The sequence below is a fragment of the Coffea arabica genome, chromosome 8e, assembly GCF_036785885.1.
Source record: "Coffea arabica cultivar ET-39 chromosome 8e, Coffea Arabica ET-39 HiFi, whole genome shotgun sequence".
NCBI lineage: Eukaryota > Viridiplantae > Streptophyta > Magnoliopsida > Gentianales > Rubiaceae > Coffea > Coffea arabica.
In genome coordinates, this window is record NC_092324.1 from 1,812,081 (window position 1) to 1,839,835 (window position 27,755).

General features: G+C 36.7%; 5 protein-coding genes across 9 annotated transcripts; 3 read left to right on the forward strand and 2 right to left on the reverse strand.

The window, feature by feature from the left end:
• Positions 1 to 11: 11 nt before the first annotated feature.
• Positions 12 to 2,676, forward strand: LOC113702906 (probable purine permease 11). Its single transcript, XM_027224083.2, has 2 exons — positions 12 to 507; positions 1,312 to 2,676. Exons 1-2 carry the CDS (start codon positions 468 to 470, stop codon positions 2,427 to 2,429), a joined length of 1,158 nt encoding a protein of 385 aa, XP_027079884.1. The 5' UTR covers positions 12 to 467; the 3' UTR covers positions 2,430 to 2,676.
• Positions 2,677 to 3,272: 596 nt separating this feature from the next.
• LOC140012591 (histone-lysine N-methyltransferase, H3 lysine-9 specific SUVH5-like) lies at positions 3,273 to 12,749 on the forward strand. Of its 2 annotated transcripts, none has more exons than XR_011819769.1 (3): positions 3,273 to 4,401; positions 4,495 to 4,579; positions 9,676 to 9,907. XR_011819769.1 is itself a non-coding variant. In XM_072060842.1 (3 exons), the coding sequence occupies exon 3, from the start codon at positions 11,483 to 11,485 to the stop codon at positions 12,632 to 12,634; it is 1,152 nt and encodes a 383-aa protein (XP_071916943.1). In that variant the 5' UTR covers positions 3,273 to 4,401; positions 4,495 to 4,579; positions 11,458 to 11,482; the 3' UTR covers positions 12,635 to 12,749. The 2 variants fall into 2 exon arrangements, 1 of the variants encoding a protein (XP_071916943.1); XM_072060842.1 differs by lacking the exon at positions 9,676 to 9,907 and adding an exon at positions 11,458 to 12,749.
• A 2,962-nt stretch (positions 12,750 to 15,711) lies between these two features.
• LOC113703352 (F-box/kelch-repeat protein At3g06240) lies at positions 15,712 to 17,461 on the reverse strand. Of its 2 annotated transcripts, XM_072062220.1 has the most exons (2): positions 17,052 to 17,461; positions 15,712 to 16,971 (listed from the first exon to the last, which is right to left on the reverse strand). In XM_072062220.1, the coding sequence occupies exon 2, from the start codon at positions 16,967 to 16,969 to the stop codon at positions 15,911 to 15,913; it is 1,059 nt and encodes a 352-aa protein (XP_071918321.1). In that variant the 5' UTR covers positions 16,970 to 16,971; positions 17,052 to 17,461; the 3' UTR covers positions 15,712 to 15,910. The 2 variants fall into 2 exon arrangements, with proteins under 2 accessions (XP_071918321.1, XP_071918320.1); XM_072062219.1 differs by having other exon boundaries at positions 15,712 to 17,460.
• A 1,590-nt stretch (positions 17,462 to 19,051) lies between these two features.
• Positions 19,052 to 21,146, reverse strand: LOC113702886 (histone-lysine N-methyltransferase, H3 lysine-9 specific SUVH5). The gene is made up of 2 exons (XM_027224042.2): positions 19,910 to 21,146; positions 19,052 to 19,361 (listed from the first exon to the last, which is right to left on the reverse strand). The coding sequence occupies exon 1, from the start codon at positions 20,979 to 20,981 to the stop codon at positions 19,911 to 19,913; it is 1,071 nt and encodes a 356-aa protein (XP_027079843.1). The 5' UTR covers positions 20,982 to 21,146; the 3' UTR covers positions 19,052 to 19,361; position 19,910.
• A 2,691-nt stretch (positions 21,147 to 23,837) lies between these two features.
• On the forward strand, positions 23,838 to 27,684 carry LOC113702876 (histone-lysine N-methyltransferase, H3 lysine-9 specific SUVH6). Of its 3 annotated transcripts, none has more exons than XM_027224032.2 (3): positions 23,838 to 24,188; positions 25,398 to 26,526; positions 27,248 to 27,684. In XM_027224032.2, the coding sequence occupies exon 2, from the start codon at positions 25,412 to 25,414 to the stop codon at positions 26,522 to 26,524; it is 1,113 nt and encodes a 370-aa protein (XP_027079833.1). In that variant the 5' UTR covers positions 23,838 to 24,188; positions 25,398 to 25,411; the 3' UTR covers positions 26,525 to 26,526; positions 27,248 to 27,684. The 3 variants fall into 3 exon arrangements, 2 of the variants coding, with proteins under 2 accessions (XP_027079833.1, XP_027079834.1); XM_027224033.2 differs by having other exon boundaries at positions 27,251 to 27,684; XR_003451289.2 differs by lacking the exons at positions 25,398 to 26,526; positions 27,248 to 27,684 and adding an exon at positions 24,314 to 24,786.
• The last annotated feature ends 71 nt before the right edge of the window (positions 27,685 to 27,755 follow it).

A 27,755-nucleotide genomic window follows, 5' to 3' on the forward strand; every position in this document is an offset into this window, starting at 1 on the left:
CTGATCTCCATGTCCCACCATTCAGCATTATAGACGTACACTGATTTAGTTAGCCAATATTGACTATTCTCTGTCACCTTGCTAAATTTGTTTAATATACGTAAACCTCATCCCAAACATGAGCAAAGAATATGGCCAAGAGTGAATACGTAAGCCTCATCCCAAACACAAGACAACTGATTTTTTGAGGTGTGAAGCAATCTAAAACGGTCAAGTTTACAAACTCCACTCACCAATGAATGAAGAACAAAGTTAGATGGTAGCAATCAAAAGCCTCCATTTTGAGATTTCCGATATGCTAAGTCCACGTTTTACTATTGAAGTCAACTTAAATGAGCTCGGAATTAAACTAAGAGGGCTCTATAAAGCAGGGGATACTCCACCGAGAATCAATGATTGTTGCTCTACACTGCATTGAGCACCCATAAAGCAAGCAGAGAAACTCTTCCTATGAAAGATAAGTCTTCATGGAGAATACTACTCAAGAAATGGAACTGCAGATTAGAGGTCAGTCTTCAATATCCTGCGCTTAACTTAATTTAAGCTTTTTCTTTTAATTGTTTGCAATTAATGCTGGAAACAGATACTTAAAGTAGAATACTTACTTGGGAGCATGCAGTGTATGTTGGGACCAAAACCAAGTGTTCAGTGAAACTTTAGTTTTAATTGATTAGTTTGCTGTTTCCAGCAGAAACCTGCATAATTACAAGAGAGATAACCGTAAAGGCAAAATATATGGGTATAATAGTTAGGTAGGACTCTTCCTAGGACGAGCCCGAGAAGCTAAAAGCTCAGGCTCAATTTTCTTGCTATTTTTTCTCGATCGATAGAGCAATTATCCTGAATAAGGCTTAGACGTTAAAATCCATGGGCCCAATGAACAGCATAAGGCGTACGCGATTAATCAGAAGCACTTCAATGAAACAAATGGATTTGTGGAAGTTACGTTTGGTGTTGTATATTTCTGACACACACCAACATTCATTTTGTTGGTCGATTTTTAAGATTGATGAATCTGATTTGTAGTTCTGATAATTTCATTGAAATCATCAAGTCAAAAACACTAACATCATCAAGATTAGAGACCGCAGCTACATGACAGTACAGTACTTGAGCGCATCATGTATCAACAATTTCAAGTTATGAGACATCTCATTTCTCCGATCATGCCAGATTATTGTGTTGATCTCATGATTAACCTTGTTTCTTTTTCTTTTTGTTTTCTTTTGTATTTGTTGACAATATTTTATTATCATCCTTCTCTTTGCTGCACCAAAAACCTATGAAAATTCCCTTCTTCTGCGATAACAGTGGAAAACAAGGAATTGAACTCGCAGTCACGGATGCCCTCAACAGCCACCACTCAACAGCGGCTTCCTACATACAAAGACTATATGTGGTGGTTTCGAGTATCCCTCTACATTGTTTCTCTTCTTGCTGGTCAATCCGCTGCTACTCTTCTGGGAAGGCTATACTATGATAAAGGTGGGAACAGCAAATGGATGGCAACATTTGTTCAATCAGCAGGCTTTCCTGTCTTGCTTCCCATATTACTGTACGTCCAGCTATCTAAATCCTCTACAAACAACGCTCCTCCAAAACATCCATCTATCTCCACCTTTTTGTTGCTTTTTCTCTTCTTTGGCCTACTTTTAGCCGGTGACAATCTAATGTACTCATACGGCCTCTTATACCTCCCTGTCTCCACGTATTCTCTCGTATGTGCTACTCAATTAGCCTTCAATGCACTCTTTTCGTTCGTGCTGAATTCCCAAAAATTCACCGCATATATCTTCAATTCCCTAGTCCTGCTTACTGTCTCAGCCTCACTTCTTGCAGTCCATCCAGACTCCGACTCCACGACAAAAGTTTCCAAAGGGAAGTACATCATTGGATTTCTGTGCACAGTTGGTGCATCAGCTACGTACTCGCTGTTCCTCTCCCTCCTGGAATTAACTTTCAAGAAGGTAATCAAGAGAGAAACCTTTGATGCTGTTTTGCTGATGCAAATATATCCATCATTTGTTGCAACTTGTGCTTGTGTGGTGGGACTTTTTGCTAGTGGTGAGTGGAAAACATTGCCATCAGAAATGAAAGAGTATGAAAAGGGCAGGGTGTCCTATGTCATGACCTTGTTTTGGACTGCCGTCTCATGGCAGATTTCATCTGTTGGTTTGTTGGGGTTGATTTCTGAGGTGTCCTCCCTGTTTTCAAATGTCATTAGTACCATTTCCCTGCCCGCTATTCCAATTCTTGCTGTGATTTTCTTCCATGACAAAATGGATGGGGTGAAAGTAATATCTTTGATCCTTGCAATATGGGGCTTCCTTTCCTATGTCTATCAGCATTATCTCGATGATGTGAATGCTAAATCAAGAACATCCATGTCAAATGAAGAAGCCTCTGGTTCTTTCCTAGGGACTTCTTGAAAGATTCCAGAGTAATCCTGTATAATGCTCAAGGGATAAGCAAATTCATGGAAAGATTTAGTCATAGCAAACCTGTGTTTGTTTCCACATTCTTATCAGTCATTAAATCATATAGCTACATAGGGTGATTTCCTTAATATGTTTATTTTCAACAGATAAAATCCTTTTGCACTTGTCTTTTGTTACACTGACCTCACTTACCTTATAGTATCTTCATTATATTAGGACTTCAATATGTTTTCCTGAAGGTCTACTCACTTCCTGATCACTGTTTACCCATAGCTTTTATTTTCCCTGAAATGACTCAAATTGTTGTGGTGTTGGTAGTAGTACAATTTATTAAGTTATTTATTGAACTGACTCAAATTGCTTGAGGTCGCAGGACTTGACCGGATGATAGCCTGTAAGAAACTACTGAAAATGGGAAAGTATATTTGTTTATCTTTTTGTATAATTATAGATTATGAAAACCATGTTTCTGTCCCCTATGAAAACCACATGTTTGTGTCTCTCACAATTTCGCACAAATTTGTCCTTGGTGTAAATCACTTTAGGTATTTAAAAGTTGAAATTCGGTGGAAAAAATTAGATGTGAGTGAAAACAAATTAGATTCAGGATAGATGAACGACAACAAATTATTTTAGGTATCTATCAATACATTGATAGTGTACCAACTATCAGTATTGGATGAATGATAAATATGTAAAATTTGAATTTAAAATTCAACTTTTGTGTGTGTGTATATATATATATATATATATATATATATATATATATATATATATATATATATATATATATATATATCATGAATCTAACGATGATATTATATACACTATCAGTATATATAATATTTATTCATAATCATTACTGTTGGTTTGTTATTATTGGTGTAGATCGGGTACAATTTGGTCTAATTTAGAGATAAATTACTAATTTACTCCCAACTTGCACTAAATGTTGCAATGCTTACCCAAAGTTTCTTCAACTAAAGTAAATTTCTAACATGTAATCATGGCACATATTAATGTGCCACTAAAGGGCATGAACTTTTTTATGGCACTTTTCATGGTGCCATGACTTATAATGCATGGCACTTTGATTTAGTGCCACAAAACTGCTATAAAAATTATTCCTGACACTTGTTTTTAGTGGCACGTTTTCAGTACCATGAGTAGATTATTTTTTTTGTAGAGTTTGTTTATAATAAAAGTTTAAAAATTCAAGTCACCCAATAATTGATTTTCCTTTGAAATTAGGGTTAAAAACAAACAAGCCCTCTGTGGTATACCTAAAACACAAAAATCCCCCGTGGTTTCAAAATATACAAAACGACATCTCATGTTTTGAACTAAATTGTAAACTAATAGAATTCGTTAAACTTAACTAAAATGACGTTTTCGACCGTTAAACTTATCGAATTCCGTTAAGTTTACCGTTAAATTTATCGGATTACGTTAAATTTTTCGTTAAGTTTACCAGATTCCATTAAATTTAACGAATTCTGTTAGTTTATTATTTAGTTCAAAACATGAGGTATCGTTTTGTATGTTTTAAAACCACGAGGGACTTTTCTGTATATTAGATATACCACATAGGGTTTTTTTGCTTTTAACCCTTGAAATTGAGTAGGGTCCGAAATTCAACAACTAACAACTTTGAACCTCGAAAAGGAAAAAGATCTTGCACTTTCGCGATTCTCTATCCATGTTTTCCTAGTCTGTTGAAAACATAAAACTGGTGGGCATCTTTGTTCTAAGAAATTAGCTCACTCATTCTAATTTCTAATTTGTTGTTCATGCACAACGCATTCCCAAATTCTTCTGCCCTTCATCTCTTATCAAAGTCCATTGCGTCTTCCTATTTAACCCAGCTTTTGGGAAGTCTCCCTGAATTTCAGAATCACATCAGTTTTCTCCTTTTGTGGCTCTCTTAGCTTCAGTTTCTTGCGTCTCAGTCTTGCATAATCAGGTTTGTCAAAATGATACAAGTTTATGGTTATCTTTTTCCCTTAGTTATTAACATAACTTAATTTTGAACTCAAGCTGGATAATCTTTTTGCAGATTAGATTTGAAGTCTTCCCTTTTGCATTCTCAAGTTCAATCATTACTTGATCTCTACATTCCCAGGAGAATTTGCACAACTAAGGTATGTTCTTCTCTCCCTCTTGCAATCCATTAGAGTGAAATTATCAAATTTGTATAGAATTGGTTTGCATCCATGTTGCTAATGTCGTTGCGAAAAACTTCGAAGCAAGATTAATGCTGATTTAAGGGATTGATGATTTACATCTACATGCATTATAATTAAATTCCTGTTCAATCTTAAGGATGCGTTAATTAAGAGGTAGAGCTGGTGTAGTAGGTGGTGGTATATGCACACAAATGATGTGATGATGGGTTCACTTTTATTTCGCATCGTGTGCGATTTTTCTTATAACTTGTGAGTAGAGATGCTAACGACTCGAGTCACTAGTTGAGCTGTACTAGAGTTAAAATACCTAAACTTGACCTCAACCTTGATTTAATTTTAGTTTACTTGAACTCGATTAGATCTGGCTAAAATTTAGCTTAATCAAGCTCAACAAATGTCAAGGCGAGTTTGAGGCTTGAGCCTCATATTGAAGTAAGGATGGCAACGGGGCAGGGTTATATTTAAATTAAGCTTCCCCCGCGGGTGCCTCCATAGGACTAATAAAAATTTGTTATATGATTTTATTATAATTAAATTTTAGCAAATAATCAAGTACTAAAATATCAACATATCACCAAATTATTATTCATTATAATTTTATAATTGAAACTTATAAAAATAATCAAACAAAAGTTATTTGAATACAATCCAGCATCATGAAATAAATACAACTAAAGTAGTCAAATTTTTACTTTTGACACAAATACAATCACTAATTCATTATTGTGCTTGTGTTTTTTTTTTTTAGAAAAAAATGTTATTGTATTAAGTGTAATTAGGGATTTAGTATAAATGTATTAGTAAATTTAGTATAACTAATTAATAATTTCTATTAGTAGTCATATATAATTATTAGTATAACATATACTAATATACATTATATAATACATATAACTAATAATATCATTATCATAAGTTTGTAACTAATTAAATTAAATATTATATATATAATTATATACACATATATATATTTATTTATTTTTATATATTTTTTAAGCCGATGGCGAGGCGGGGAATGGGCGGGGGTACACTTCCCTGCCCCCACCTCCCGCCCCCCGCCCCTGCCCTATTTTTAAACGGGGGAAAAAAATTTCCCCTGCCCCATTTGCCCCCCGCGGGGCGAATGGCCGCGTCCTTATATATAAGATCTAAACTCATCAAATTATTTCAATTATTTGAATTCAGTGAATGTGAGCTTGAACTTGAATTTTAATAAATTCATAGAACAAGATCGTGAATGATTTGAACTCGATTGGTTTGCATCCCTATCCCTATGTGTCAGAGATCATATTCGTAAATTGGAGCGCGTCTAAACTGCAGAGTGCAAAGCCATGGATTCCTTATGCTGAAGTCAAGTGTTAGACACTTCACAGACTTTCTCAATTTCTAATGCCTAATCGTGCTTAGCTGAATACAAAGGCAGCAACTAAATCCTTCTTTAGGAACATCAAAAAAGGCATTTCAATTGGATGTTGCAATTTTGCACAGAAGATTAATGGGAAATATTTTAAGTGTAAATCTCCATCAATGCTGATTTAGCATCTCGACAAACATTGTGACAATAGGTACAAGAATTACCTCTTGTACAATTTGGAGATGCATCATTCTTGTCTTTATATAGAAAGAGTGGAAAATTTTATTAATATCAAACTAAATCTGCATCATTCTTGTCTTTATTAAATAAGGGACCATGCATCATCAGTCACCAATGCCGGATAATTAATACTACAAACTAATCTCCTCCTTGCCATCATCTTCATTGGTACGAAAACTGGGAGATAAAAACAAAAGTTCCTTGGAGTCAAGTCGACTGCAAAGGAGAGCAAATTTGTGTATGAAATAAGACATCTTTCATGGAGTCTTGCATGTTGACCATGACCACACATGATAAGCCAAACTAGACACCTTTGCAGAACAATAGTATATCGATTAATTTTTACAAAAACTCTCAGTAATCTCTCATCTTTTTTTTTTTTAATGAAAAAGAATGGAATAAAGGAAGATATTATATAAATCTTAGTCATTTCGTTCAACTGAAAAACAAAGTTTGCTCACCTGTTCTTTCTGGAAATTGTTGTGCTCTGGGAAAACAACTAAACCCTAATTAATAGAGGCGGGAATGTTTTATACAAGGTTTAAGCAGTTAAGCAATTAGGGTTGGATATCTTTCTAAGTTAAAATTTGAGCACATTTTGTTTTATCTTTGTGTTACTAACAGCTACTGGTAATATCTTTATCATGCGTCTTGTTCAACTAATTTAACTATTCTCAAGAAAATTCAACCTTAAGGAACTGCCTGTTGGCATAAGCTAGAATTTTCATGGAGTAAATCATTTCTATGGATGCTCTTTCAAAAGCAGTGCTACAAGCTGTTTGGTTAGCATGATTTGCAACAAAATAAAAAATAAAAAATTATTCACCTTACATTATAAACACAATTTTTAACTACCTTTTATTTTTATCTTATGTACATCACGTTACAAAAATGTACTATAATATTTTTTCAAATAATCTCCTATTTAAACACTTCTTTGGATGACCTGCTTCTCAAATGAAACGGGTAATAAACCACATTGATGCCGTTTCAGTCACATCAAAATTTGAAAATATTTTCTAGAAATCATTTTTAACAATTTCTGGTGTTTGGTTGCTTTAAAGCTGGTGCAAATACTTTCCATCGTAAAATATTTTCCTGAAGTCAGTGCAATATAACTTCCCTATACGAGCGACTGAAGTTGTTTTCTGGAAGAACACGTCGTTGACGAAATTGAAACTCTCAACAGCCCTCAGGGGCTTGGTCTGGTGGTTGAGGTTACTGAAAATGGAGCTTCAGGTCCCTAGTTCGAACCTTGCTGCCAGCAAGTTGCTGAGGGTGGTGCTGCGGGGTCCACTCCCTGCGGGACACACCTTAAAAAAAATAAAAAAAAAACAACCTAACTTCCAAAGGTGATGATTGATGAGAGACTCGAAAGGCTCACCAGGGAATTTGCTAGTGAACTTGACTCCGTTTCCGGCCACTTTTTCGGTGTAGTTTTGGATACAATTTTCGCTTTCCAGATAACCTTAAGATCTTTTTCCTTCTTCATTTGGATTCATTTTTTTTCTCCTTTTCTTTTGGAACTCCAATTTTTTTGTGTCAAATTGCCTTGATCTTTATGTGAAAATTGGATTTGGAGTTTATGGATCATATTCTGGGGTTCAATGAAATTACATTTCCCTCACCTCCCAATCAAGGAATTCTCTCAAGTCGACTACGAATCTGCTACTCTATCTCAAGTTGTGAGAAGATGAATTTTCATGGGTTAAGGATTTGTCAGGTTGAGGTGGCAATGTAGTAGTCGGCAAAGAACAGTGGTGGTGGTGGTAATTAGTAATAACCATTTTGACGATATGAACAAAGTTGCAAAATTGCAACCAAACACTCAAAAATTATGAAAATGCAAATCTTTTCATTGAAAATAATTTTAGGTGAAAATATTTTCATCATGAAAATATTTTACATCCAAACAAATAGAGCCTTAGGATAGGCATTTTTTTTCCTTTTTTCTCGGGAGGTGGTGGTTTATACCAATGTTTTGAAAATTGGACCAGACCTGTCGGTTCAACCGGTTGAAGCGAACCGGCCATGACATCAATCCGATTCTATACTACAATTGAAATTGGCAAATAACTGGTCAAACCTGTCAAAATCAGTAAACTCGATCGAATCGGTGATTCCGGTTTTTCAATTTCCCCCTCGAGACCTTTGCTACAGCAGGCTAGCATAGTAACCATTGCACCATCACATCCAATTAGTCTCTTTTTATACCACATTTATATAAAACAAATCTCCATCTTTTTTTTCTCCTTTTTTCCTATAAAATCTCATTCTTTTATGACTCTTTCTTTGTAATATTCAACTCTCTCTCTCTCTCCTCTTTTCTTTTGTCACCCCTTTTTAATCAAAACTCTTTAGTTTTAATTTATTGATGTTTTCTTCCATCTTTTAATTTTGTTTTTGTCTATTAAATTGAAAAAAATAAAAAAAATTTGTTTTTATTTAACCATAAAGACTAATTATTAAATGCCACAATCACTCACTTTCATCTCATTTTTTGCTTCTTATCAAGTTTGCATCTCTATTTTCGATTCTCTTGACTTCTTCCAAACTCCAAACTTCTTTTTTTTTAAGTTGCAATATCTAAATCCCAAAACATGAATTAAAATTTAAACTCACAATGTCTAATATCCATATACGTGAATTTTGTATAATTTCAAAATATTGTGATTTTTTTGGCTGGATTTAAGATTATTTTTTTGGTAGATATAATTGAGATAGAGATGAAATTTATTTGTTTCAACTTCTAATTTTAAAAATTTATTTTTGAAAATATTAAACTTTTCATCATATAAATTTTTAAATTAGTCCATTGCATGTCTTATTTTGTGCATATATATATTTATATAAATTATTTTTAAAAAAATTCATTGAACCAGAGTTGAACCGATCCGACCGGTTGAACCTTGACCTGAACACCTTACCGATTCAATTAACGGTCCGAGTTTTAAAACATTGGTTTATACACACAAATGATGTGATGGTTTCACTTTTATTGTGGCAATTAGAGTTCTAATGTTCTTATCATGTGTGATTTCTGTCATTTCCTATTTCTCACATCTTATTATTTGGAAAGAAAAAGAAAAATTCTATGGTGGAGCCAATCTAGTTCCTCCTTTAAAAAAGAACACAAAATAAAGAACAAGAGATTTTGCAGCACAATCGCTTGAGTTAGCCAAGATGGTAGAGCTGGTATCATGCCTTTTTGCCAACTTGGGTTCAAACCTCTCCTGGATATTTGCCTGTCACACAGGGTTTGCCTAGTGTGTCTTACCCCCTTCGTGTGATTGGGGGAGTTGGTGCCATACCTTCTTGCCAATCCGGGTTTGAACCTCTCTTGGGATATTTGAGTTGGTGTCATGTTTTTGCCAATTCGGGTTCGAACATCTCCTGGGATATTCTTTCATTGCATATGGCTTGCCTAGTGTATCTTACCCCTCTATGTGATTGACAGGCTATTGCATCGAGTGGGATTTACCCAGGATGGGATTTATCCCGTGCGTACTCTGGGATAGCGGCTGCGGGTTCCCTTGTCAACAAAAAAAAGAGAGATACGTAACAACATCCCCGGATTCCCCATATGTGGATAGCTGATGAAACTAGGGCAATTTGGAAGTGGTCACACCTTGTACAATTTGGCTTGCCTTTGTTAAATAGGGGACCCTCATCAGGTCCCAATTGGATAATAGTTAATACTACAAATTAATCTCCACTGTGCCATCATCTTCATTGATACCAAAACTGGGAGAGGAAAACAAAAGTTAGTTGGAATCAAGTTGTCTATAAAGGAGAGCAAAGTTGTGTATGAAATAAGACAGCATTCGTGGAGTCATGCATGTGACTTTGCAGAACAAATGGTATATTGATTATTTTTACAAACATGCAGTAGAAAAGGCCCATTTTTTTTTTCTTTTTCTTTGAAAAAAATTCAAATGGAATAAAGAAAGGATAATCTATATCCCAGTCATTTTGAATTGAACAAGAGAAAAGTCTCAACCATTGCTAAGGTGTTCTTCTTGGAAATCCTCTGTCTAGGGATAATGATAACAATCCCCTAACAATTACAGATGCCAATTCTTGATACAAGGTTTATTGTCTTTCAAGTTAAAATTTGAGCACATTTAATGCTGTCTTTGAGTGATTGATAGCTACTAGCAATATTTTCAGTGTGTGGCTTGATTAATTAACTAATTAACGAGTCTAATCTAATAAAAAGATTATCTTTAATTAAGGAACTACCTTTTGGCATTAGCTAGAATGTTCATGGAGGGATCACTTCTATGGGTCTTCTTCAAACTAGTATAAATTTTGAAGACCTTGTCTTAAGCATCTAAAAGTAACTCCAATTTTTGCTTTGACCAGCTTCTAAAAGAAAACGGGTAATTCACTCACAATTATGCAAAATTGTGTTGGTGAAATCAACATCTAGGACAGGCTTATCTATTATAATTCAGAATGTAGAGAAGAAGCTTTGTAATTGCAACAAATTTCACGAGATGTAGAGAAGAAGCTTTTTCTTTTTTTTTCTTTTTTTCTTTTTTGTAATCCAAGCTTATTCTTTAGTAGCAAAATGATTTATTAGATGGCTTTCGTTCTTTCCTTTTTTTTCAAACCAAATGAGAAAAGAAATTATATATAAAAATCGTCTCATCACTTTATTATGTCCCCCTCTAGGATTTAGAGGTCCTAGAAGTCCTGACTTCTGTTCCGCTTTTCTCATTCCTGTTTCTTAAATCTCATCCTTTCCCCGTTAAAAAAATAAAAATTAAAAAAAAACTGTACTATGTCCCTCCAAATCTGTGAAACCTTATTTGTCTAACTTTTGACCAGTAATGAAAACCTCAGTTTTTTTTTTCCGGTAAAAAGGCAGTAAAAGTTGTTTACAATAATTTATTTTTCTTTTAACTACAATGGATTCAATCACACCTACATTCTCAGCTAAAAGAAAACCTTACTAGTCAAGTGCTAACCACTAAGTTGCTTTCAAAGCGATGGATCGATCCTTAGAAATTCCTACTGACCTGTCTTCTATCTAATTACCATTTTTATGAGACTCCACACTGCAATAAATTTCTGTTCCCGAAAACTAACTACTCCAGAACAAGAATAGCTAATCGACTTGTAAAATGCCTATAACATAATTCCTATTCTGAAATCATCTTCCCATATGCCTCCTGCATTCAACTCGAAAATCCTTGTTTTTAATTTTCTCACCTTCTTGGCCATCAAAATACAGAGAAATTATTCTTGCATATGCATGCATGGAGCATTGGAGCAAGACTTCTTCAGTGGAGCCCTTACCTCTAGGAGGATGGAAGAATAAGCGAAAAATGGAGGAAATTGGTGTAACTACCGCTGATGAATGCCATTTTCCTAATATCAAAGTTCACGAGGGTCAAAAGATTTTCCCGGTGGTGCGAGTCCCACATGGAGTTTTCAGAAGACCAGTTGATATTCCAAGTATTACCAGCAACCGTGAAGCTTCAGAAATCCGGGTTGATCACGTGAAGTCTCCAAGGTTCATAAGAAACCTGATTTCTACTCTTGAAAATGGAGTAAATCAGAAAGTACCGGCTGAAAAAGCTCGAAGTATATCAAGGGCAGAAGCAAACGTTTCTGGAAGAATTTTTAATAGTCATGAAGAAACTGGAGATGACCACCAAAGCATCCATAAAAGCTTCATCACAAATGATTTTTCCAGGTCATCCATGGCGCCCGGCACCTCTACTACGAAAACTGCTCCTGATCATGGAAAGAAGTACCAAAAAAATGTTGTCAAGGCCAGGCAAAAAGTGATGGAGATTTTAGAAGAATTTCGAGCTTATTGTGACCATCTATCGCGGATGAACAGCGACAAGAAGTATGATAACAAAAATCGGGTATATTCCTTAGCTGCAAGGATGACCAAAGAGAAATTTCGTCACTATCAGGACAGGCCCTTCTTAGGACCAGTTCCTGGTGTGGAAATTGGAGATCAATTCCGCTGCAGGATGGAGCTTAACGTTGTAGGCCTTCATCATCCTTGGCGGGGAGGGATTGAATATATGAATGATGGAGGAAGAACTGTAGCCACCAGTATTGTGGATTCTGGGAGTTATGAAAACTACAAGCCTAATAAAGATACGTTGATATATTGTGGTCAAGGAGGGTATAATACAAGTGCAAATGTGGGGCTAGAAATCGCTGAAGATCAGAAGCTGGAAGGGGGAAATTTGGCATTGTTCAATAGCATAAGGACAAAGAATCCTGTGAGAGTGATAAGGGGAACTAAGGTATTAAGGGCCTCTATGACTTACTTCTATGATGGATTGTACACGGTTGAGAAAATGTGGGAAGACAAAGGTTTACAAGGGAAGAAGATTTTCAAGTTCAAGTTAGTGAAAATGCCAGGACAAGTCAAGCATCCTTGCTAAAACAAATTTAAGGTAATTACTTTATGATAGGATGATTATTGTACAGTCTTATAATAATTTAAAGCATTTTAATCTGTGTTACTGCTATTGAAATTGTTCAGTAACCCTTTCTAGAATATATATAAATTCACGTAATCGTTGACCTCTTGCTAATCAAGCTCGGATCGAATCACCGATTCGAAAGCCATATTTCGACCCGGACGTTTTAGGGATGTCGTAATAGAAGAGACATTTGGTGATAAGCTTAATTTATTTAATAGCATTGCGATGATTTAGATCATGGAAGAAACTACATGTGTATTAGGCACTCACAACTGCATTTTCTCTCTGCAAAGAGAGCTTTTTTTTTTTGTTATTGATTTTGTTTTCTCGCACGATGGCATTCCTCTTTTTCTTTCTTTTTCCTATTTAAGATTTTCTTGAAGAATTTCTTCGTCGTTAATTATGCTGGGACAAGGGAGGAAATATTATTGGAGTAGGATGGTGAACTTGATTCAAATGCATGCCATAGTGTTTATGTGGCTAGTGACTGGGTACACAAAGAAACTGGTAGAAGGCCTATATGAATCAAAAATCAATTTCAGTCGCAATAGTAGAGGATTGAAAGCAATTACTCAAAGCGCTTAGAATGTATTTGAAGTTTACAATGTACTGAAACAAATAAAATAATTCTTGGTTTAAAAATATATGATTAGTTTGGTACTCAAAGAGGGAGGATATGCGCCTTGAGATGTATGAAAAATGGGATAAATTCAGAAACCTCCCCTGATGTTTCTGACAATTTCACTAACCTCCCCTAAAATTTGTAAAATTACACAAACCTCCCCTAAAGTTAATATTTTGATAACAAAGTTAGTCCAATTAGAAAAAGTAACATTAAAAAAGTACTTTAAAAAGAGAGATGAAACTTTTATTTTATAAATACCACTTATGCATGTATATAAATCGTATTAATACAAGAATAAAAATAATTAATACACACATTTAATCATTCAAAAAATTCACATTTAATAAATTAGATAACATAAATAAGCAATAAAATTACATTAATGATTACAAGATTCGGCCAAAAAAATTAGTAATCTCTTTTAACAAAAAGAAAAATTTTCAAATTTTGTCTTTTCCCCCCTCATTTCTCCCTTATATCCATGAAATTACTTTACAATTGTCTCCTTTTTTCGATGAAATTCCTTTACAATTGTCACAACTTTTACCTAAGTAGAAAGAAACTTAAATATACCTAGTGCCACGGCATTTGAGGGCCCAAATGAAGTTTATCTCCCAAGTAGAAAGAATAATATCTCTTGCCTCTACGAGGAAGCTATGGAAATTCCAACTGCTTATCGAAATTATTACTGCCCAGGCTTTTACAGAAGGTACCCATAAATCTCGTCTTCATTTGTTTTGAAACAGTAACTGCTCATTCTAGGATTCATCCTCCTAGCTAGCTTGTAAATACCTTTCTGTTCCTCCATAGGTTAACATTTTAATAGTTAAATATTTGGAAAAATTAGACAAGTCGTCCCTCACATATTGCGTATGATAAAATTCAGTCCCTCGAAATAAAAATGATCGATTTTAGTTCGTAACATATTAAAAGTGATCGATTTTGGTCCTCAACGCATTTTCAGGCCTTTTTTTTTTTTTTAAGATGGGGGTATCCGGGACCACCCGACTAATCCCACCAATCCCGAGGAGAGTGAGCCCCACCGATTCCCAGGAAATTACCCCGAGCTTGGGCAGCTCGGAATGAGTTAATCGGAATGATTTTCAGGCCATTTTTAATCGGAATGAGTTAGGGATCCACTGTGTGTTCCAATTTTTAAGGGTAAAATCGTAAATCAAGTAGTGGGTTGACTGCAAATGTGAAGGACCGATTTCTTCTCCGAAGTAGGTCTTCTTCTTCACTTTAGGAATCCAACTTTCATCTACAAAATGACAGAGCAAATATGGAGAATCCATGTCATCCCCAAACTGTGATTGTGGTGTACCTTCAAGGCTGAAAACTTCATGGATCTTTGACAATCTAGGAAAAAGGTTCTCTGGCTGCGCCTATTATAAGATAAGTTGTTTCTTGAAATTTCCCATTTCTTCCTCTACCAACCATCATTTCTAATGAATATTCCCATTCCCATCAATCAATGGCAGCATCTTCACGTTTAGACATATGTGTACATTCTTCACTTAACTCTTAGTAGTGATACTAACAATAGGTTTGCTTCTGATTCCAAGCTGCAGTTATGGTACTTTAGTCCAAGTCAGTGGGGTTGACGCCGATTTTGACTTAGATGACGACTCCGGCGACTTCGATTATTCTTGTTTCACCAGGACTACTCACCTCCGGCGCCACCGCCACTGTCGCCTCATCCACCATCGATGATTTGCGAAGCTGATCTTGGAGGAGTTGGTTCATTAGATACTATTTGCAGAATAGCTTCTAATTTGAATATCAGTGATAATGTGTATATGCAAGGGGAGGGGAATTTTAATATTCGTCTGAATATTACGGTTAACTGCTTGTTTTCGGGTTACAAACTTGTGATAAATGTCTCTGGGAACTTCACTTTGGATCAGAATTTGCTGGAACTTTTGATTTGATGGCGGATAATGCTAGTTTTTTGAATGGGTCGGTTGTGAATACTATTGAGTTAGCCGGTGGATGGTGTGGGTGGGGATTAGAGGGGAAGAGGTGCGGCTTGTTTAATGGACCAGGAGAAGCTTCCAGAATCCAGATGATGTATGTGGTGGGGATGTATATGCATGGGTGGATTTGCAGGATCCTTGTAGCTATGGGAGCAAAGGTGGGACTCAAGCACGGAGGTGGATTATGGCAGGGGAGGAGGTGGGATGATTCCAGTTACACGTACATTAGTCATTAGTGTAATGTAATATATACAGCTCTTGAGTCACAGTCTAAGGTATAAAGGAATGTAATGTAAAGGTATAGCCTTGAGAGTCACAGTGTAAGGTGTAAAACTGGAATGGTATATATACAGGCAACCGCTTCATAGTGATCTAATGAATAGAACAACGAAGTAAAAGAAGAAACCAAAGTTGCAGTAAAATGAGCCGAAGCATCCACGAAAAAAGTAGCAGTTTTTTTTACTAGTACAATAGATGATACGCTTGAGAATTAAACTAGGACATTGACACGCTCACTGAGGCCGACATCATGTTTTAGAAACTAAGACATTATTCCTAGAAGGAAGAGGAATACTAAGATATCGATCTATCAACTAGGACCAACTTGATCTCGTCCTACTATCACTTCCATGATTAAATCTTCCACCAAGATAAACCTTCATGTCTTTTGCTAAGAGAAACCAAACTTTCTTGATATATTATGACCTTCAGCGTATCTCTCTGCCCGCAGATGTCAAATTTCCTGGTTTCCTGGCTGTGATTCTTGAGAGAGCAAGAAATCAAGTACCCATCCTCGCTTTGTAGCAGAAGCTTATCATTAGTCCAAGAACATAATGGCTCGTGAATCAATGGCCCATTCATTCCTACGAGAGGTCCTAAGGAAAATTTCTTCATCCAGGACTCTTTGATGCCATATTCCACCATCACCCAGATATCAATGAACTGCTCATAGATTGATGGGAGCCGTTGCGGGTAAGGGTTTTTGAACGAGATAAAGGCAAGGGAATCATCTAAGACAACAAGGCTGGGCCTTGTGTCGTCTGCTGTATAGCAAGGAAATTCCATCTCCCCAAATGCCTCGGTGCATATGTTGAAAGAAAGGATCATCCTAGACACGCTGAGCCGTGATTTCGTGCTGGCAGCACACCAATGATAGGATCCATGAATTAGTGCGGGGAAACATGGGTGTGGGTGTTCGATTTTTGGTAAGTCAGCATCGAGATTTCTCCAGGAATTTGTGCTGAGATTGTATATTTCAGCTGTCACTGAAGGGAGGCAAAAAGAGCCCGCAGAGAAACTGATTATCCTAAGAACCTTATAATCTCCAGAAGATGGATCGAACCCGAAAGCCAGACCGTTTGTTGTAAACACAGAGCCTTTTGAACAACCATCGGGATAAACAAAAGGGCGAACAGGGAGTTTGAGGAGTTCATGCCTGGCAGGATTGCATAGATAAATGTCGTAGAAATCCGAGATGCAAACGATGCCATTGCAGGCTCCGATCAGGCCGACCCAGTAACGATCCCACCAAGGTAGCTCTAAATTAGGGGCCACAACATGGAGAGTTTCATCTTCTTCTCCTCCATTATGATGAGAATGGAACGACAAGACGGTTTTCTTTCCATCCTTGATGAACCGCTTGATGAGAACGACACGGTGATCATTGTAGTCTTTGGCATGGTTGAGATGCATATCTGCAAAATAAGGGCTCTTGATCAGAGCACACCATTTCTTACAAACGCAACTGAATTGAAGTAATGATTTGACGGGCAACCTGACGAGGATCTCAGATAATACACCTTCAGGTAGCTGATTAATCATAGCTCCATTGAGGGTTTTAATTCTTGATGAGATTGATTGGAGAAAACGTTGTTAGATGAATCTTGAGAGGATTTTTCGGATTCTAGCAACCTGGCCCTTTTATTGGCCCAGATCAACTGTGTCCCGAAATTGGTCCATATTCAGTACTCCATTAGATAGGCCTCTAGGCCGACGATCCTCAAGTCTCGAATCACATCTCAGGTTGTTGTTCTTATTCTGCGACATACACGAGGTTCTTCTTAGCTAGCAGATTGGGACTTGACGCGGGGTGCAAATTTTTTTTTTTTTTTTTGAGGGAATTAGGGGTGCAAGTTGATTAAGCTACTCGACACCGAACTTGAGTCGAATTTGAACTACTCAATAGTATGGATGAATCCAGTTCAAATATTAAATTTCTAACCTTGTAAGCTCTATGAGATTATGTATATAAGGGTATTTAATTTTTTATATTTATTGGTTTAAAATGTCAACTACACTTCTTGTTCAAAATTAAATAAAATATTAATATATATTTGGCGATCTCAATTAGGCTCGATTAGATTAGATTCGATTAGACTTGATCGATCTCGAACTCGAGTAAGATAAATTAAAGTTGAACTTGAAATCGATTTTTAAAAGTTTAACAAGCCTAAACTTGAGTTCAATTATTTTAACTCAAGTAGAGCTCGAGTTAAAGTTGGAATACCCCCAGGCTTGATGATGAAGAAGGAGCACCAAGATCTCAATTTTATTATTATGAGTATTTTCATTTGAGTAATTTTTATATACACTGCCAGTGTATCTCAGAACCAAAACGATATCATATATAAGAGTAGCTTAATTACCACATAATACCATGCAATGGTGGGCTTTTGATCCAACCTGGCCCATTGGTTGACGGTTGACCCACATCGATTTTGTCACCAAAAATTGAGCCGTATCCAGTAGTCCATTAGACCTCTAGCCCACCCACCCTCAATCTCAAATTGCACTACAGGTAGTTATTCTTATTGTGCTACGTACACGAGGTTTTTCTTAGCTGGTAGATTGGGACTTGATTACGGATGCAAGTTGATTAAGTACTCGGCTTGGGCTCGGTATCAATTGAAATCGAGACCAAGCTTAAATTAAGACTGAGCTCAAGTCAAGTTTGAGCTACTCGAGAATATGAATGGATCTAGTTCGATCTAGCCTAACAGACTTGACAAACATATGTGTGTGTAATTTTTCATATTTATTAGTTTGAAATGTCGACTATATTTCTGGTTTAAAATTATATAAAATATTAATTTATAGATGAGCTCAATTGGAATCGATTAGGCTTGATTGAGTTTGAACTTGAGCAAGACAAATTGAAGTCGCATTTGAGCTTAAACTCGACTTATGAAAACTCCATGAGCTCGACCACGAGTTCCATCATTTTAACTTGAGTACAATATGTGGATATTTACATTTTTCAAGTTAAAATTGGAGCACCCATAGACTTGATGAAAAAGTTGGATTATCAGGGTCTCAATTTTATTCTTGTGAATATTTTCATTTTGCAAGATTATAAGGCAATGAGAAAAATAAAATTTCAATCAGAGCAACTCAATCAACCTATGAATTATGTACGTCAAAATTTAGGAGCTTTCCTAGAGGTGGAGAATATGGGAAGAGGAGCAGGAACTGCTGCAACCGTTCTTGGCAGTTCACTGTTAAGATTTGGCCAAAAAAAATTATATGATTTAGATTTCATCTTGTATCTCGATTTTAACGTGTGAGATTCACAAAATTTTGTTCTAAAGTTACACGTTATTGAAAGTAAATTGCACCATGTGCAAAAAAAGTTACACTATGTGCAAAATGCACGTAACCTGCAACCGTTCATGTCCCATGAAACTTACCAAAATGAGTTAATTTGTAACTGCTATATGGTTGTTTCTTATGAAAAAGCCGCTTATTTTTTGTTTCTATTTCCTTGAATACCTAAAATTTTTGTTCCCTTGGGTAAATAGCAGCCATTCATGTTGTATGCTGATAACTGAGAACACGAAACATGAAGTCTAGTGATCATGCATGGACAAAGTTGCATGTATTGAAAAGCCACTATATACTCCTCTACTACTACTACTAGACTAAATCCAACATAGTACTAGAACATTAACTCTGCAAATCCAAATTCAGAACTCGAAGTCCTAAGATGTCCCATCAGATAAGACTGTGAGTGGTCCGGGGATTTTTGCCAACTTGAACTAGCAATAGGTGTTTCCAGGCGCTCCTTCATCTTTGCACATCTTTAGCCCTGTACAATGAGGGAAAAGGCTTTCAACTGGCAATCAAACGGTGATTTCCCTGTAGATAACTGATCTTTTTCAAGACTTTAACAGCATTCAGTCGATTCTAATAACTGCTAAAAACGATGATTCTATCTGTAAATCAAACGTTAATCCTGGAAGGAGAAGCGCATAGCTCGATAGCAGAGATTAAACACGAACTTTCCTCAAATAAGGAGGCGTGGAAATACAATAAAAGCAAGTATTTACATCTTAGCACTTGCCAAAATAAAAAGTATGTACACCATAGAACGTGCAAAGAGAATTAGAAAGTCAAGAATTATTTGCAACAAAACAAAGGAATTAAGCCATTTTTTTGAGATTAAAATTACTTGTACTGGAAAAATCTAGTTTGACAAATATGCGCGGCGATGAATCAATCTATAGTGACATCAATCAGTAAGATCAAGGGGATTGATATTGCTTTCTGTAAAGTTAGACTAGAAGTTCGATTACATGCCTTAAATTGCTAAAAGAGGGGGCAAACAATAATATCATCTAATCAAAGACTTCTTACCTTAGTTTCTTGAAGTAAAAAGGCTGGCCTGTCCGGGCATCTTCACCAACTTGAACTTGAAAACCCTTTTGCCACGCTGACCTTTGTCTTCCCACATCTTCTCCACCGTGTACAATCCATCATAGATGTAGGTGATGGAGGCCCTTAGTAACTTACGACCGCGGATAACCCTAACAGGGTTCTTTGCCCTTATGCTATTCCGCAATGCCAAGTTTCCCCTTTTCAGCTGCTGATCTTCAGGCATTTGCAGGCCCACGTTTGGATTTGCATTATTTCCTCCCTGACCACAGTATACTAGAGTGTCTTGATCTGCCTTGTAGTTATCATAAAGCCCAGAATCTACGATACTGGTCGCAATAATTCTTCCTCCATCCTGCACATAGTCAATCCCTCCCTGAGAAGGACGATGCAGGCCTAAAATGTGCAGCTCCATTCTGTAGTGGAATTCATCTCCAATTTCCACACCAGGGACTGGTCCAAGGAAGGGCTTATCTGGGTAGTAATGGAATTTCTTTTTAATCATCTTTGCTGCCATGAAATCAACCCTCTTCCTCTTGTAATTATCCTCTTTATCCATCCTTGTGATTTGGTCACAAAAAGCTCGGAATTCTCTTACAATTTCCATCACTCGCTGCCTGGCCCTGTCAACATTTTTTGGGAGCTTTTTCCCCCGAGTAGAAGCAGTACTAGCAGCGGGTAACTGGGAATGATCCTTTAAGATGAACTCATTTTGCATTCTTTGGTGGTGATCTCCATCTTCTTTGTGTCTAGTACTGCCAGAGACATTTTCTTCCGCCATTGATGTAGTTCTTCCAATATCTTCTGGAGAGTTAATATGATCAATCTGGATTTCAGACCCATCAGCCTTGCCAGCATCCGCCGGGCTTCTGAAAACTCCATGTGGGACTTGAACTACCGGGAAAACCTTTCGACCCTTGTGAAATCTGGTGTTAGAAAAATGGCAATGGCAATGATCTGTGCTTGTATCACCATCCTCCTCCATTTTTCTCTTGTTCTGCCTTCTTCCTAGTGATGAGGGCTCCATGGTAGAAGTCTTGTTCCACTGCTCCATTTATTTGCCAAGATTAGTTTCTTCGTTGGCCAACAAAATGAGAAACCCAAGATATGGAACTTTTGCAGTTCAATTTTAATTGTCAAGAAAATTAAAGCAGCAGGCATGGGAAGGGAGAGAGGAAAAGGAGAGAGAGAATGAGGGTTGGAAATACGGGACAAATTCAGATGGTAACCGGATAGGAGTGACAATGCTTAACCACTACATGCAGAGCCGCACTACTAACTGCTGACATGGATCAATGCGGGAAGATTCTTTCTAACGATCTCACAACACGACAAATTACGAAGAAAACGACACGGCCATATATATATAATCATATTGTCTTGCTATCAATTTGCTCTTTTTCGGATAGGCAAATTGATTCCCAGAACTTTGTTTTTACGTCCCAATTCAGTACCAATATAGATGTATGTATCGAATTGCAAATTTCTCAAGGCATGACCATTTTCGTAAATTAGCAGCTAATTATATATGGTCCCCTATTTTCATTTTTCACAAGCTATCAGTTTGGGAAGTAAATTATTTACTTGTGCATTGTATTGTATAATCCTCCAAGAAAGTGCTAAGAAAAATCAGAAATCAATTCATTACATTTTAGGAATTAAAATAAATAGACAATCTACAAAAAAGGAATTGAGAATTTGAAAATAATTTAAGTTTTGAAATGATGAGACCATACACTACAATCAAGATTCTGAAATTAACTCATTAAATTTTTGGAATTAAAATAAAAAGAAAATCTACAAAAAAATGGAATTGAGAGTTTGGAAATAATTTAAATTTTGAAATGATGAGAATATAGTCTACAATCAAGATTTTGAAATCAATCCATTACATTTTAGCAATCAAAATGAATGAAAATCTATAAAAAAAAAAAAAAAAGGAATTGAGAGTTTGGAAATAATTTAAATTTTGAAATGATGAGAATATAGCCTACAATCAAGATTTTGAATCAACTCATTCATTTTAGGAATTAAGATAAATGGAAAATCTATAAAAAAGTAGTTGAGAGTTTAAAGGTTTAGGATGGCTTTTAACCAAAAACCCCTTCTGTAGTTTATATAGATATATATCTGCGCACGAATCCTTTTTTTTTTTGGTAAACAAAAATTTGAATAAATTCGACTCCGGTCACCACTACGAGTCAGGGTAGGTCTTCGAGACTATAAGCTGCTTACAGAGATACATACATTCGCCCACCAACACAACTCTCATATCGATAAGGGATTCGAACACACGACCTTTTGTAAGAAAATTAACCGTCCTTACCAACACAGCCCTCATATCAACACGGATCCTTTGCGAAAACGGGATTTCGTGGCTTTTTTCTCCCCCTTTCCTCGCACTTCCCCCAACTTCCAAACGATGCTCCATAGACTCTCATGTCGCCAAAGCATATTTCGCATCAATTATAGCTAGAGATGGCAAAATGTGCAGTAGCCATGCACAACAAAAAGGCCAGTTCTATTGGTACTAGACTAGTAGTAATTGTAGTAGTAACATGAATAGCTCCATATCCATAAGACAAGTGTAGATCTAACATATATAACTAAAATCAGAGAATTCTAGATGAGAGCTGACAAGAAAACAAGAGAAAATAAAGAACAAGAAAAAAAGGGACAAAGTCTCGTTCAAAAATTTTTTAAGCGAGAGAAAACTTTCACTAGTTGTGAATTGATCATTGATTGTAAATGGACAGGTGCTAAGGTTTTTTTTTTTCTCCTATTTGGGGAAAAAGTAGCATTGGTCCGTGGCTCAATCAAATCGGGACGGATGTAATTGGACTTTGTCCACCGGGGATAAATACGTTTTCTTTCCTTTTTTTTTAATTGATATGTGTGGGAAAGCAGGGATTAAAGTGAGAAATAATTATTCAAGATTTTTCTTGTCATGGTTAATGTGAGAAATTACAAACTGTAAAATTTCATTTTTTTTTCTAAAATCGACAGTGATTTAAAAAAAAAAAAAAAAAAAAACTTAGACAGTTTCATAATATAATATATTGTTCATGGGGGTTCGTTGCTTATCTATGGATCCTAATTGAGTTTTAATCGTAGCGATCCCAAAGAAAGGTTTTCCAAAATTATATACTTCTTGTAAATACTAATAGAGAGAGGCATTTCGTACTGCTTGCTTTGTGAAGGCATTTTATTAGTGGTGGCGCTCACTCCATTTATCCCTCCAAGGACCAAACTGAGACTCATTTAAGGGAAGCTTATCTATGGAATAGCACTACAATTGACTCAAGTCAACTAATAAAGGGGAGCTTACCTATGGAATAGTGCTACTCAGAGCTCGACTTGATTCAAAATACTTGAACTTGAGTCCATGGAGCTTTTAAAAGATGAGCTCGAGCTCAAATTTGAGTAGATTTAGTTCAAGTGAGCCCTATTGAATTTATTTGAAGAAAATCGAACTCAATTATTATAAACTAATAGAATTTGAATCAATAAATATAATTGACATTTCATACAAATAATATAAAAATAAAAAATTAGAACCTTGAGTGAGCTCAATTAAGCTTGGTGAGTTCTTGAACCTCACATAATAAACTCGAATTCTAGCTCATCAATCTATTCGAGCAGCTCGAGCTTAGGCTTGTCAACGGTTCGGGTTTGGGCCCGGACCCGAGCCGGATCCGTCAAATTATTCCGAGTACGAGTAGGGATATAATTTCGGGGCCCAGACCCGGGTTCGGATCCGTTTTCTCAAATAAAAAACGGATTGAATACGAAATGTGGTATTCCGACCCGTATCCGAACCAAACCCGAATATAAGTTAATTAATAATTTAAAAAATATATATTTATTAATATAATATTCCAAATTTACTTCAAACACGCCAAACGGTCCAAACCCTAATAGGCTAATATACCTTTGGTATCCCTCTGCGGCTCTGCCGCATCTGATATCTCTCTCACTCTCTCCTCTTTAACTGTCCCCAATTTGACAATTTCAGCCGTCCCCTTTCCAAGCTTCAAAGAGGAGCAACTGAGCAAGGCAAAATCTAAGCTTCCAGCCCACCGTCTCTCTTTCTCTTCGGTCCGTCTCCACCATTTCTGACTTCTGAGCTTCCACCAGACTGTCCGAGCCATCTCTTAGCTCCGCCTCCGCCATCTCTTCAGTCCACACTCTCTCACAGTTGCAGCTCCAGCAGCGGGCCTTCCGGCGACAGTCATTGGTTCCAGCTCTCACTCTCTAACAGGTAAATTTTTCTAGTATTTTGTCTTTGTCAAAGATGGTGGCTGTTTCATCTACACTTGATATTTTCTAAAATCTACAAGTTTTTTTTCCCCAAATTATGCTTATTCCTTTCAATCCCTTGATAAGGATAATTCCTCATTCTTGGGTTCAATGCCACTGCTGCTCCTGATGATGTTTTCGTCATTGATGGTGGAGAATTGTGTGGAAGAGGGAGTTAAATTAGCTGTTGGTGGATGAGAAGATAATATTGGTTTACCAATCTGGCCGGAATTACAAGAAAAATGGAAGGTATTTGATAATCGATGGAAAAACAAAGTGAGAGACGTGGACAGATTTCTAGTTGGAAGGATGAAGATATAGTACTCTGTCGTCGCGATATTTGGTCAACTCTACTTTGAAGAGAGGCAGAGAGCTCTGTAGCTGAGTAGCGAGAGGCTCAGAGCCTCGATTGTACAAAGCCGATCTAGCTGATGATGTTATTCTATGCTTCGTTTTAAAGGCTAGAGGAAACAAAAAAAGTTAGGAATTCATCCAAAAGAACTCATTGATTTTATACTGCATGTCTAAAGAAATGTATTGATTGATTTTATGCTTCCAAATCCGTATCAATGGTAGGCTCGACCCGGATTCGGATCCGTCGGATCCGGTTTCGGGAGAAAGAATAGAAGGCCCGTCAGGTATTCAGGCCAAATTCGAAACGCGTATAGTTTGACGGATTCTCGACTCATTTGCATCTCTACGATGGCATTTGAATTTCGCGATCACATTCATTCATTCACTCATTCATCTGGATTCCAATATGACTAAAGAGCATTCTTGCATTGAATTTTACTAAACTGTGATTAGACTGTTGATACAAATTCCAGAACATTTGACTGGTAAAATCGCCTGCTCGGTACATGTGAAAATCCCGCACGCTTTGGGTGGCAGTAAAGCAATAACTATGGCTGACATAACCTTTTGCGGAAAAAGAAAAACACTAACAAAAGAGAGAGACAAGCCAAAAAAGTGTTTAGTCACACAATTAGTAGTGCTTTATATGAGCGTTTGCTTAGTTTCCATTTGGTAGTCATCAATGATCCAACCGCTCATTTCCTTGCTTCTTTTCCCTTGTACTTAGCCTTTCCCATACTTTCTGCACCTTCTCGAAATTACTAAAGCACATTCTTCTCTCATGCTTTTGGCCATTAATTTTTCCTCTTAATGCTAGAAAAATCATTAAACATGGAACATTGGAGCAAGACTTCATTAATGGAGCCTTTTCCACTGGGAGGAAAGCGAAAAAAGCGAGACGTGAAGGATGTTGATGGTGATCAAGGCCCTTTCAGCCCCACCAAGGCTAAGAAAGTTGAGAAAAGTTTCCCCATTGTTCGAGTCCCGCACGGAATTTTCATGAGGCCAGTGGAAACTAATCAAGGGATGATCAATAAGGAACTTCCAGAAATCCAGGTTAACCATATTAAGTCTCCTAAGTTCTTGAGGAACTTGATTTTCGATCTTCAAGATGGAATCTTAGTACCTAAGCTTGGTCATGAACAAAAAGCAAGTAGTTCCAAAAACATTCCACCTTCTTCAGAGCATCATGAAAACAGTGATATAAGAACAAGAATTGAACCACGTCCCTCAACAATTGATAATGAAAATGAAATCCAAGAACTGAAAAAAGATGTGATCCAAGAGAATTCTAAGCCACAAGGCCTGAGGTCCTCTACTAGCAGTTCCGGTCAGTCTCTGGCTCGTGAGAAAGTGAAGGACATCTTACACCATTTTCGGCACTACGTTGAGCATGTCTTCAAGGAGGAGAGGAGGCCTGAATTTGCAGCATCAAACATGATAAAGAACAAATTTTGGTACCCGCATGTGCCAATCCTAGGGTCAGTTCCGGGGATAGAGATTGGAGACAGGTTCCACAATCGCATGGAAATTCATGTTTTATGCCTCCATCGTCCACCACAAGGAGGAATTGATTGGATGGATTATGGAAGAAGAAAGGTTGCTATTAGTGTGGTTGCTTCTGGGGGATACAGTAATCATTTGAGCAATCAGGGTACCTTAATTTATTCTGGGCAAGGAGGAAATCAGTATGGACCTGGTACTCAGGGGACGGCAGAAGATCAGAAGCTCAGCAAAGGAAATCTTGCACTGATGAATAGTATTGTGAAAAAGAATCCTGTGAGAGTAATTCGGAGAAGCGCAATATCTGGGCATTACTTTTATGATGGATTGTATACTGTGGAGAAGATTTGGAAGGAGAGAGGCAACCATGGGAAACTGATTTTCAAGTTCAAATTGGAGAAAATCCCAGGACAAGTCAGCCTCAGCAACCGAAGAAACTAGAGGTAATAATCCAGTCATATGCATATACTTGTATTCTGGAAGAGATATTCCTCTTGAAAAATTCCAGCTTGAGTTTCTGCTACACCTTAATTAGGCCAATATTAGTCTAAAAGAACTTTAAGGGACAAAAGCACAAATGATCGAGAGCTCATTTAGCTCCTACTTTTAATCTATTTGTCTATTTTTTTCTTCACTTTGTATTCATGTCCTCTGATGTTTAATCAAAGCTCAAGCTCGTGCTTGTCCCCCATCATTAGACTTTTGGAAAATTGTCCAGAAAGATCACTCTGCTACACAATCAGAAACTTATAACTTGACCAGGCTAGGATCTAAGCAAGCCTTTGTACATGTTCAAGATTGGTTTGATCTTCCTTTTTCTATAATTTAAGGGAAAAAAAAAACTTTGTTTCGGGTTAATTTGGTAATTTGGTCTGAGCCCAAATCAGTTTTTATCAACCAAATTCAAGTCGGGTTTAAGTAAAAGTTAATTTGTTCATGTGTCAATGTAAAATTTTATGCTTATCGAGCTAAGAGACGAACCCAACTTAAAAGGCTAAAACACAGATAATGTGCTTCATAGCTGGTTTTGATTAGTTAACAAATGCGTATATGCAACTTTTTCAATTATAAAGGACGATAGTGGAGGCCTTTTGTCCAATTTTAACAGCAAATGATCTTATTGCTTTAATTGACCTACTGTTGGTTTGTGGATTGTATACACAGCAGCAGAAGATGTGGGAAGATGGGAGATTGCATGAGAAATTTCTTTCCAAGTTCAAGTTGGTGGCATTCCCAAGACGACTCAATCTTTTTGCTGGAAAAAATTACTGCAATTTAGGTGAAAGAGTTGTATGAACGTACTAGAGACATGTTACAGGATTTAGTAGTAATTCCGATGTTTTGCTAGACAGAATTTGTGTAGGAACTGGTTTGGATGGTTTCCTTTTTATTCTTCTAGTTTAGCCAGAACCTGTTGTGTTAGCCTATATAAACTAGTGCTTAGTTGAAAACCTACTAGTTAAAAAAGGATTTATCAGAAATCTTGACAAAGCCTCAAAGATTTGGCAGAGAGTTGTGAGTTTATTGCTCATGAATCTTGAGTTAACAATATTGTAGAGTATTTTATTGTGAGTTTATTTGTCTAGAGTCAAGTTTTAGTATCTTTGGCTGTGATTTTGTTGTGCCTACATCTTTGGCATGCTATAACAACTGCCTTTTCCTTCCCATGTAA

Coding starts and splice junctions, on each gene's coding strand:
- LOC113703352 (XM_072062219.1), bottom strand. CDS start 17,098: ATGATTAATCAGCTACCTGAAGGTGTATTATCTGAGATCCTCGTCAGG.
- LOC140012591 (XM_072060842.1), top strand. CDS start 11,483: ATGGAGCATTGGAGCAAGACTTCTTCAGTGGAGCCCTTACCTCTAGGA.
- LOC113702906 (XM_027224083.2), top strand. CDS start 468: ATGGAGAATACTACTCAAGAAATGGAACTGCAGATTAGAG. Junction 508..1,311: donor AATGGAACTGCAGATTAGAG/GTCAGTCTTCAA, acceptor CTGCGATAACAG/TGGAAAACAAGGAATTGAAC.
- LOC113702876 (XM_027224032.2), top strand. CDS start 25,412: ATGGAACATTGGAGCAAGACTTCATTAATGGAGCCTTTTCCACTGGGA.
- LOC113702886 (XM_027224042.2), bottom strand. CDS start 20,981: ATGGAGCAGTGGAACAAGACTTCTACCATGGAGCCCTCATCACTAGGA.